This window comes from Prionailurus bengalensis, chromosome A2 (genome assembly GCF_016509475.1).
Source record: "Prionailurus bengalensis isolate Pbe53 chromosome A2, Fcat_Pben_1.1_paternal_pri, whole genome shotgun sequence".
Classification (NCBI taxonomy): domain Eukaryota; kingdom Metazoa; phylum Chordata; class Mammalia; order Carnivora; family Felidae; genus Prionailurus; species Prionailurus bengalensis.
This window is the reverse complement of record NC_057348.1, coordinates 121,933,922-121,945,526: the sequence shown is the minus strand read 5'-3', so window position 1 is coordinate 121,945,526 and position 11,605 is coordinate 121,933,922. Positions and strand designations below refer to the sequence as shown.

Genomic DNA, 11,605 nt, shown 5'->3' with positions numbered 1-11,605 from the left:
ACCTGGTAATATTTTTTAGGGTTCAAGAAGAGGAAGACCTGGAGAGGAAAAAGGAGGGGCAATCCTAGGAAGCAGAAATAGCTGGGGAACACCCCCCACTAGATACCTGGTGCATTTGGCAAGAGGCCTATCTGCTTGTAGGGCTCACATGTTATCTGGTTGGGATTTATCTTGTCATGGACTGACTTCTTCAGAGTGGCCCACCCAATCACTACAGGGTGCTAGGGCTTTCTGCCGTAGCTGTAGACCTCAGGCCTGCTGTAATGGACATTCGCTATTTCAGGGCTTTTAGGAAATTCCTAGACTGGGGAGCCTGACTTACCCAAGGTAGAATCCAGAAAAGTCAAATTTCCAGCCTCCTTTGCAGCTGGGACACAGCCAATCTAACGGACTCATGTGAGGCTTCAATTCAGAAGTGAGAGACTTAAGAGGCTGCACGTGGAATCTGCTTTGCTGGTGAGGATGGCAGCAAAGCTCCCTGCTCAGAACTGGTAACTATGATGAGGGGGGTCGCTGGTACAGAAGAGGCTTCTGGGCTGGCAGCAGCAGCAGTCAACAGCTTTGTCACCAGTTCCATGGCATGCTCCAGCTTGAAACACCTTTGCTGTTTTTCTCCAGCCTCAAGAGAGTTCTAGGAGGTGCCCAACATCTTTCTCCTAAACCCCTTTTCTGAATTATCAGTCAAAATTATCTTCTGTTGCCGGCAACTGTAAATTCTGACTCATATAAAAATGGGCACTGGAAGTTGTGACAGTCGGTAGAAATTCAAGGAAACGGAGGTTACCTGGAATTCATTAACTGGTCTGGCCTGGGATGATGGTTCTGAATATCCAGATTAGGGGGAGGGACTCTGGCAGCCAGTGATGCACCTGTGCTTACCTGGAATGAAATGCTCACTGTAGGCAAGCTTTGAGGGATCTGGTAGCCGTGCTGATAAAACAATATGAAGGCCACGAGGCATCAGAGACCGTAGGGTGAGTTACTTCCATTTCTAGGAACCCAAAACATCCAAGACACCTTCATTCCATTCAGTTTGCATGATCCTAGGACCTGACTCTTCCAAGCCCAACCTAAGCTCATTTATGCTTGTTCTCACACCTCTCCCTTGGAATCCAGAAGGCCACAGGACTGTGTAAACCAGATTACTCTGGATGATCAGATTTCCTCCCCTCCTTACCTCCTCTCCTCCCTGCCCTCCACTTCTGCCAAGTTACAGCCACCAGGAAAAATGATAAGACATTTATTGAGTTATCTACAGCAGGTTGACATCCTTAAAATCCAGGACAAGGTTGTGAGCACAGCATTAATGGCGGCAGCAGTAGCAGTGAGGTCTGCGGGGTTTATCTTTATTGTGGGAGATGAAACACAGGTGAGCCTGGTTCCACAAGCAAGCCTGGAGCCACGTCTGGGATGCTGGGGACTGCCCCACTTCAGCCCTCACAGGGCAAACTATAAAACACGGACATAAGACAAGACACAAATGGCCAAGCACAGACGCATCCCAGGACTTCACATTTAGGGAAAGAAGAAAGGGGCACATAGCCCACTTCAGGGATATCCCAGATCCTTGAAGGATTCCCATGCAAGTGACATGGAAATCACCACCCACATGAAATTCTCCCATCCTAACGCCAGGAACAAACTATTCAGTTGTTGGCAGAGATAAGCCTGGAATTCTGTGTCTGTCAGAGCCCACTGGCCTTCCCCTTACCCCCGGTGCTGGTGGTTTTACAAGTGGGGCAAAGGTTAACCCAGGAGGGCTCAAAGTAGTTGACAAACAGCATGGGATCCCTTTCAGGGATCTTCACCCCAGAAACCAGCCCCTACCTGCGTAGTTTCCAAAGCCCTTTTACACACAAGAATGTCTCATTTCAACCTTATCACTGGCCTGAGGAGCAGGCTGCAAATCATGTCCTCCCATGTCTCATATTAGGAAGCAGAGGCTCGAAGAGGCCAAGCCTTGGAGGACAGAGCAGGTGGTAAGGCCTGAGCTACAACACAGGTCTCCCCATGCCACACTGACACCATTGTTCCTCCTGCAATATGGAGTCCTAACAACTTCTGTAGCCAGAGCCCCTCTCTTGCGCAAGGCTGAATGTTTTCTGTACGGACACTTTATTCTGGCTCACGTGCAGGGCTGGGCACATGCTGGAGGGCCCACTTTCTCACTCAGGTTTGTAAAGCATATTGGATCCCGACACAATACAGGCACTGTGCTAGGCCTGCTGGTAAGTGATTTCTCATCAGCCCAACGGGGAGGTTTGACCTGCAGATCTCCATTTTCTTTCCCAGATCTAGTGCTTTGTGAGTCTCCCTGAAGATATATGGGGATGGGGTCAAGGCCAGGTCAGTGGCAAAGCTGGGAGAAGCCTGGGTTCCCCGCTCCCTGCTCAGAGCTCTTCTGGCAGGCTTCCATGGTCTGGGCTCAGGCAGGAATTTACGATGACAAAGCACTCACTGCTTTCACTTTGGAGTGACCTTGAAGGGGTCAAGGGTACTCACAGAATCACAAAGAAAGCTTCTTCTAGCTTTCCTTCCAGGAAGGGAAAGGGTCAGATGAAGGAGGTGAATGAGCACACTTGGTGAGTGATGATGTGTACTTCGAGCCTTGGGCCCAGCTCCAGCTGCCTGGCCCTGATCCCTGGAGAAGCTGGTTTGGGGAGGGGTAAGGGTCCGAGAAGGAATCACTGCAGGCCACTGGATATGTCAAGGAGGGCCACAGAGCTACCCACTGAGACAGGAAAAGTAGCCCAGCCTCTAGTAGGGGGTTAAGAAGCCCACAGTGCTGGGTACCACCAAAAAGCCATTGAACCCCTCCCCCCTGCCCAAATCACACACACTTCCCTCTCAGATTCCCTGACAGCCTCAGCATCCCTGACTTGAAATCCCATTTCCCCTAGGGCTGGAGACTCTCTCCTAACACGGCCTTTCCCATGGCGGGACATTCATGGAAAAGGTTGAAAAATCGCTTCATTCCAAGGAGAATTCAGCCTCCCCTGGGTGACAGTTGCCCTTTAGGATTGCAAGAAAGAAGAAAAAAAAAACAACAACAACAACAACAACCCTTCCTGGTAATGATCTTCTAGAGTCAAGGAGTTGGATACCTCTGCTCTTCTCCAACCTAACCATTCCCAAGGCCCTCAAACCCCTCCTGGCTGCACAGGATTTCTTATCCTTTCCAGTCAGGCAAATACCACAATCCCTGCCTGGGGCCCATTCCCTGTAACTAGATGGCTGGTATTTAGACAGAGAATTCCAAACATGCACTAGGCTACACAAATCATCTAGTCTTACTTCCCATTTTACAGATTTGAAAACCAAGACTAGAGAGGGAAGGTTTTTACCCAAACCTTATGCTTCTCACCCACTGCCAGTGGCCTTTAAGCCAGCTGCCTAACCTCCTGGAACATTTGAAATACATTGGGTACATCTAGTTCACAAGACTGGCAATAACTCATTCAGACAGAAAAACAAACCACAGACCAACGGGAACCTGGAACCTCTACAAGGATGCAACCCAGGGCTCAGGTGACAGCACAGCACATGGAATTCAGGCCTGATGATGTTTTTGCTGATGACGTGTGTGTGTGTGTGTGTGTGTGTGTGTGTGTGTGTGTATAAAATCAAAGTCTCTTTTTCCACAGTGAAGCAGATCTGCTGGTGGGGACAGGGGTGAAGAAATGGGGTCCAGTTAAGGGACTGCTCCTAGGATCTGGAGGTGGCTACTATCCAAGCAGCCGTGGCACCCTGCCCTGGCTAGGCACACGGCTGGGTCAGCACATCACGCCCAAGGAACCTGTCCAATTGTCCCTGTCATGACCTTTCCCTCTGGCCCACCAGCTTCCACTGTGGTGTCCCAGTGGAAGAAACAGATGTTTCCTTTCTAAGAAAGAGAAAATAAACAGCATCCTCCCTTCCCTCCACATATACACAAACATGTACACTTCAAAACCTTAGATGATACACATAACAATGATGCATGCCCTTTTATCTGCTTACTTTTGAACTGGAGAATTACTGACATACAGAGCCTAGAGAAGCTTTAGAAGTCCCTGCATCCCACAAATGGAGAAACCAAGGCCCAGAACAGGGAGCTGCATGTCCACAATATCAGTAGTCTGAGCCCAACTAGGGCAGATTCTAGGTTTGCCAAAGACCCAGGGACCCACAGTGCTTCACTGGCCACGGACACAGGGCTTGTCTCCAAACAAAGCAACTAAGTCCTCTCCAGTCACTTTGAAGACCTCTCCAAAAACAGACCCCCAAGCCCCTTCCTCTTTATAAAACCAAGCTAAGCAGTATTTCCTCTCCACACAAATTCCCCAAGCATTCCAGAACATGATCATGAAACAAGTCCACAAACACACTTGGACAGGAACACCACCAAAAGTTGACATAGAATGAAATGGGCCCCCCACATGGGCCATGGCACTCTAGCACTTCTGTCCATCTTCCCCCAACCCAGTTGCACCCCATCTTGAATTCCTAGACTGTGGCCAAGCAATTTGCATCTGGAGAACCATAACAGGCATTGGGGATCTGCCATCGCTCCCACTTGCAGCTTCTGCTAACAGGCATGGCATGTGTGCCTTCCCCTCCCAACACTCTAGGACACTAGTGTCCGTGGTGATTCAATGTCAAGAATACACAGAGGGAAGTCTTTGCAAAGGTCTCAGAGATATTTCAGTAGCTGAGCCCAAGCCCAAAGAGCTGGTGGCTGGGATCCGCATTGTCCATGGGGGTGGGGTGAGGGGGAAATCTAGGCCCTGGACTCGGGCACATGGAGGCATAAGGTGTTTCAGGATTCACTGACATCACAGGAAGGCGGCTGGTTCATCCTAATCATGGCTTTAACTTAAGAAGAAATGAGGAGGGGGAAGGCTTAGGCATGGGTAGGGAGCAGTGTCTCTGAGGCATCCATCTCTCACAGTCCGCAGCTGATGCCTGGGGATGGGAGGGGCAGAAGGGAGGCTACCAGATGAACCCCCTCTCACCTTGAGTTGGGGGTAAAATAATGGAGCCAGTGAAGGTCTTCTTCCATGGGAGCCCCAAACTCTTTCCATCTCCTTTCCAATCACATCCACATTTCTGGCTCTTGGCAATCTTTCTTCTACCAAATGAAGAGCACCAGAACATTCTGGGACCCTTAGCCCCACACCCAAAATCAAGTCTCTGAGTGGAAAAACTCTGGAGCTATCCCACCGCCCTTGTACCCAGGAGCTGGGCACCTAGACACCAAGATGCTGGGGGAGGGTATGAAGGAGTCTCGACTCAGGTCTTGCCTGCACTAAAGGATGCTCTGGGAGCCCAAGTTGGACCTCTGGCAGGCCTCAGACACTGGGCCAGGTCTGAGAAGGGCCTCAGGTGGCAAGGAGATTCAAGGAGTCCACGCTGAAAGTCAGACACTTGGTGGGGGGGTGGCTGTTGGACATGCCCACCCCAAGCCCCCAAAGCAAGGTCGTCAGCCTCAGTTGACAGGGCCTCACTGACAAGGTCAAGGAGATCACTGAGGCTGGTGGAAACAGGGCAGGGTAAAGCTGGGGACTTGCTTGAGGTGAGCAGGGACAGTGGGCAAAGGGGTAGGGAATGAGACAACTTTTCAAAATTTGTGGCGTATTTACATGTCTGGATCAGGGCCCAGCGGCCCACGGTGGGTGGGGCCAGCGCCAAACAGGGAGAGGAAATAACCCATCTGCGCCCTGCATCCTTCTCCCACCTCAGGGAGCCCAGCCTCCAGCCTCAGGCCCGCCCGAAGTGAGAGAAGAAGCACAACATGCGTGGGCCGGCGCCTGCCCACAAACCCCAGCCTGCGTGTGGAGGAGAGGAGGAGGGGAGCGGGGGCTCAGGTGGCCAGGTTGTCAGCTGGGAGGCCGGACATGCGGATCTGGGAGCTGCTCTTGCTCAGGATGGAGAGCTGGGTGCCCCCATTCACCCCGCTGCTGGCCAGGGATGGGTGCCGGTGTTTGAAGTCCACAGCAAAGTAGCGGTTCACCTTCCAGCTCCGCCACTTACGCTTGATCTCCGCCTGTACCTGCAGGGAGCAACTTGGACGATCACTTCCAGACAGACACCTTCTCTAGCCTCATCCACCTGAATGCTCTGCCCGGGACCCCTCCCAGGCTGGCCCTGCCACCTCCTGCAGTACCCCAGCAACTCCCAAATGGCACTTGTAGCCCTCAAGGCCACCAATGGGAAAGAAGGCCTCTGAGGAGCTGACCTCAGCCCCTTTCCCAAGTCACTGAGCAAGACCCTCCAGTGGCTTCTTGTTCTCTGTGGGCCTCTGTTCCTGGGCCTTGGTGCTCCATAGTCAGAGACCAGCTCACAGGCCCTTGGGTCAGGCAGATCAGGGCAAGGAGCCCCACTCTCTCAGACCATTAACAGTGGGCCGCAGATTAGAATTACCTGGACAGCTTTAAAAGTCCAGATGCCCATATCATATCCCAGAACAATTACATCAGAATCTCTGCGGTAAGGCATCCATAGGTTGTAAAGCTTCCCAGTGGATTCCAATATGCAGTCAGGGTTGAGGACCACTAAATAATGCACTCTCTGGCTGAACACACCCCCCATGTTGCTGTTAGCATAGTTAAGTACAGGGCATGGCCAGTTTCAGCCTCCATATGCCCCCTCAGTCCAGCACATTTGCTTAGTGCATGAACTGCACGACTAGAAGTGAGTGGTACCAGCATCCAGCCCTCCAGTTCCAGCCCCCACCTCCCCCACAGGCTCCTGGTAAGCTCCACACACTCCCACTTCCTGACTCCCCAGCCACCCCCTGCAGGGCTCTGTCTCCTTATCTATCCTCATCTGACCTTCCCATAGATTGTCTTGGCAATCATTGAACCCTAACTTCTGGTTTCTCACATGCAAAAAGAGGGGGAGCCTGCTGAGGTCATGCAGGCAAGATGCCAGCACAGATGCAATGATTCCTGCCCACTCTCTAAACCCATCCCACCCATTCAGTCCCCATCCCTATCCCAGCACCTCTGTTATGGGCTCTATTCAAAAGCATCATCCTGGGAATGGAACAATACAAGAAGGTTCTAGGCCTCTCCCGGGGTCTCTTCCAAGTCCCCAGAGTCCCTCCTCAGCAGCCCTGCTCATCACAGCCTCATAAACTATAGGTCCCATTGTCTGTACCTCACCCTTCCTCACTTTCCATTTTTCTTTACTAAGGTAGTCTTACTATGCAAGCCTTGCCAGGAAGGGCTGTGTTCAGCAGGCAATGCCTTTCCAGGCACAGCTGATGCCGTGCACAGTAGACAAAGTGGGAGAGATTCTGGCACGGGGTGGAGGCTGTCAGGAGACCCTAGCACCACTGCCTTCCCCCTCGTCCAGGTGCTGGGAGCCTGACATTGCCCTGGTCTAGGGAATCAGCTCTGGTAGGCAGCAGGCGATGTCCCTACCTGCCTGCTCCCTGGCAATCCCCACCTCCATTGTTAAGAAGTCAGAGGGCCAGAGTCTTACCTCCCCATTCAGAAAACAGTAGAGAACAGCCACCACAAAACCCTAGGGAGAAAGAGCAAAAATAACCTGAGAATGCTAGCAAGGGACCTTGTGCACTGGGAGTATAGGAGGTGGAGGAAAAGGGGAATGACCCTAGAAGGCAGAAAAATATAATGAACTGGATAGGAGGCCACCTGCCCAGGAACCTGCAGTAAGATGGGTAAAGTTCTGCTGAACCAAGATGGCCGTCCCCATGAGGCCAAATGGCTACACCCCGACTTTGGATCTCACATTTCCTAGGTCAGATCCTTCCCATTCCCAAGGGCCAGCTCTATCCTACTTTCTACAAGAAGCTTGTCCTAGATGTCCGTTGGATGTTCTCTGGGCCCCCTAACCAGTTTGCAGGACCCTGAGGACGGCACTACTCCAGGATAGAACAGACCTATGTCTCTATCCCTGATACCTCCCCATCCCACCCCACTTTGGCCAGATCCTCTTGTACACAGCACACACAACACACACGAGTAAATGCCCGGCACAGAGCAGGCAGCTGTCTAGTCTTCCTACCTTTACGCATATTCTTTGCATTTAGAATTTTCTGTGCTAAGACAGAAGCCCTGGGTTCTGACTCCCAAGCTGGGGCTGTGTCTGTACAACTCCCAGCCTCACCAGGCTAAGAACTCTAACAGGTGAAATGGCCTTGGGTTAAAATGGGGGCGGGGTGGGGGAAGAGATTAAGTCAGATACACAGAGTAACCTTCTGTGTTAGACCATCAAGAAGCTGGGTTAAACAGCTGGCTTAGGGAGAGGTGCTCTGTCCTAGGGACCCAAGGTTGCCACTGCTACTTTCACTGGCCACCTGGGCTGCCATCTGTTAATGCAGTCACTGTGCATCCTCATACCAACTCGCTCACTCCTTCCCTCACATACTGAAAACCCCACCTACCTATGCCTCCATGCATGGATTCATGGCTCCCCACTTGCTAGTCCCTGGATCATTTATGCATCTCTTTGCTCATCTACCTGTTCAGCTCATTCTGCTCTCTGTGGCCAAGTCCTGTGCTGGCGACCCCAACCGGGGTAAGACCGAGCTCCAGCGCTCAGAAGAGACATGGTCTGTAGACTGCAGTCAGGCTGTGGACACAGAGGTCTCTGGAGAGCACTCTGCTCACGTCCCAGGCTGAAGGTGAGGGATGGGCACCCAAGGGAGGCCTTGCTCAGAACGCCCAGATGCGGCAACAAGACATCAGTGTGTGTTCTCTCGGGAGCCCACAGGGTACACGGCAGAAGGGGCTCGCCCAGCTCCCCTCTCTTCTAGTACTCATTTCAGAGACAGAAACACGAGGCTGAGACTGGGTTAAAGAAGTCAGAACCGCTGGCAGGTCAGGGGCCAGGGCCCTCCCTGGCTCTCCACGAGTTCCACCTGCCATTTCTGCCACACCTACCTGGAAGGAGCCCAGCCCCAGCTCAAACACAAGCCTCTCCCTCTTGCTGACGTTCTCCGGGGAGAAGGCGAATACCGTGTAGTGGATTCCAAATAGCGGGATGAGCAGCAGGGTGGACCGGGCTAGCCGTCTGTCGGGAGAGAACAAGATATTGTTCTGGGGAACTGCCAAGTCTTGATGCTGGAACCAGGGAGGGCAGAGACGCCGGTCCCAGCTCCCTGCTCTCCCCCAGGGCTGGGGCTGCTGTCCACAGACCCTCTTGGGATTCTTTCCTAGAAAGAATGGGGCCTGGGACGAATGGTGGCCGACAGAGCAGGCCTTCCAGAACTCCCTGGGAGGTTCTCGGGGGACATCCCGTCCCTCTAGGCCATGTCCGTATCCTGTAGAGTCACTAAAAATGCACACAGGAGTGTGTGATTGACAGACACCCCTTGTGGGAGGCGCAAACCCCCTGGGAAAAGTGAAGTCAGTGCAAATAGAGGGATTGGATTCAGAAGGCTTGAATGACATCATGGACCCTCAAGCAAAGCAAACCCTCTCCTGCTCTGGAAGGAAGTTCCACGTGCCTAAAAAGACGACCCCCTAAGAGGCCACAGAGGCAGTGGGCTTTTCTGAGTCTGGGGTTGCCAGGACACTCATGGAGAGTGATGGGGAAGTGCAGCCCAGGGTGGGGCGGGGGGGTCGGGGGGAGAGATGCTGTGCCCAGTGGGTGAGACCTAGGAGGGACCTTAGGAAGGATTTACTGACACTGGGAATAAACAAGCACCAACTAAGCCAGAGGAACCTGCCACCAGGGAAACAGTCAAGAGAGAGGAGGCTATCTGCTCGGAGCTTGTGGGTTAAAGACAGACAGGACCAAAGGGACTTCCGTGCCTCCTGAGCCTGCTGGCCATTGGCTGCTAAGCCCAGTGGGTGGGGCTCTGCTCTGATGGGCGGGGGCACAGAGCCATGGTATGACATCTGGAGGGTAAATATTGCATATCCTTGTGGGTCCTCTTCTATCAGAAGGGGTACTCCCAGGGAGTCTCCAAGAGTAGCACCCCATCCTCGCCCACCCCAGTGTACTGGCTCCCTCTGGATCTTCTGGAAGAGCCAGCCCTGCCCTGCAGGTGCAGTCTGCCCCCTGGGCCATCGGAGTTGGGGATAAGTGGGAGGTTTGGCTCCCCTCCCTCTCAGTTATTGTCCACAGGGATGGACAGCCGGGTGTGGGATGACCCTTTGAGTTGGGGCAGTTACATATGTACCCTGTGCTCTTCCCCATCCCAGCCTTTGTGGGAGAGAATGTTCTGTTGCATGTGGGGGCTCCAGATTTTAGGAGAAGGTGAATCTATGGAGTCTGAGTGAGGCCCTTGGCTTCCCAGTTTCAAATGAGAGGGAAGGAAGGAGGGAGGGGGAAGGGAAAAAAGAAAAGCAGAGAAGGCGACACAAAGGAAAGAGGAGGGGTAGCCTAAGAAGACCTACAGGTGGACCACCACTCAGCCCTGGAAGGAAGAAGCCCCCCAGAGAGCCAGTGCCCATGCCTTCCATCCCTGCTCACAGGCAGCCCGTTCTGTGGGACCCAGGTGCCCCAGAACCAGGGCTGGAGCCAACAGGATGTGAGGAGGTCCCACTCTGAGCCCAGGTGTGGTTCTTGAGTGGTCTATCCTCTCTCAGACTGTGGCTCCTTGGAGGTAGGCATGGTGCTTATCAGTTACCTTCCCTGGCCAGCACCCAGCACATGCCAGGCTGGGGGCTTCCCGCTCAGAAGGCACCTGCCTGCCCGTGAAAGGGTAAACGAACGTCCAGACCGTACGAAAGCCTCAGAGCTCTGAAACCTGACCACGACCCGGGGCTCGGGTCCTACTCATCTCTGCGCATCCAGTGGCTAGCACCAGAGGCAACAGGGAGTGATGGCTGAAAAACGAAGGTCCAAAAAGGAGAGGCAAGTGGCCTGGAACTGAGGTATGTGGGCGGCTGGGGAACCACTCTGCAACCCTGCCTAAAGGGGTTATTTTACAAGTGAAGCTTAATTGAAGGGGCTCAGGAGGGAAGGCAGCCCTGGGGCGTGCCTGTTGTCCCTGCCCTCCTCCTTCCCTGCCTCCTCTACACACGTGGGCCTGTTTGCAGGGACTTGACCCTACAGTTCCAAAGTGTCTTGGAAACCAAAAGGCCAAGCCTCTCCAGCTTTCATGGTGGCAGTAGATGGATGGGCCCATCGTGTGAGAAGCAGGGCCCTTTCAGACATGAGCTCAGGTCCTTCCAACTTCCTGGCCATGTGGCAAATGGCAGCAAGGGCCACACTTTTCCTCCCTGGTGGCCCTGCAGCCATCCCCTGGAATGGATGGGGACTTCTGTCAGGGACCCAGGGCATCCCAGTGACCCCTTTGGTAGATGGGGCAGAGAGGGCGGATGAGGAGGCCACTAGGGCCCATACTTCTGGGACCTCTCTGCTTCAGAGCTGACCAGAGGCCATGGAATGGGGATATATGGTGTGAGCCTTGGGACCCCTTGGAGGTCAGTCACAGAATCACCCTGTGATCTGGTTAAGCCACAGAGACAGTGGCACAGGCCTCGGCCTCTGTCCTGCCCGAAAGAGGCATGAATGGGCAGAGAGCCTAAAAAATACCAAGAAGACCTTCCAATTTGGTCAGAGCTGCCCAAATTAGAGCGGGTTCCTCCACTTCAAGCAATTTCCAAGTTAAGACTGAGCTTCACTTAGAGACGCCAATTATGTG

The 11,605-nt window shown here is 53.2% G+C and overlaps 1 protein-coding gene across 4 annotated transcripts in view; it reads right to left on the bottom strand.

Moving 5' to 3' along the window:
* Positions 1–1,224: 1,224 nt before the first annotated feature.
* Positions 1,225–11,605, bottom strand: part of ADCYAP1R1 (ADCYAP receptor type I) — a 59,250-nt gene continuing 48,869 nt past the window's right edge. For all 4 annotated transcript variants that reach the window (XM_043589200.1, XM_043589201.1, XM_043589202.1 and 1 more), the window contains 3 exons: positions 8,892–9,021; positions 7,468–7,509; positions 1,225–6,031 (listed from right to left, as the gene is read on the bottom strand). In XM_043589200.1, coding sequence (XP_043445135.1) covers positions 5,843–6,031; positions 7,468–7,509; positions 8,892–9,021 — 361 coding nt within the window. In that variant the 3' untranslated portion in view covers positions 1,225–5,842. The remainder of the gene's footprint in view (positions 6,032–7,467; positions 7,510–8,891; positions 9,022–11,605) is intronic.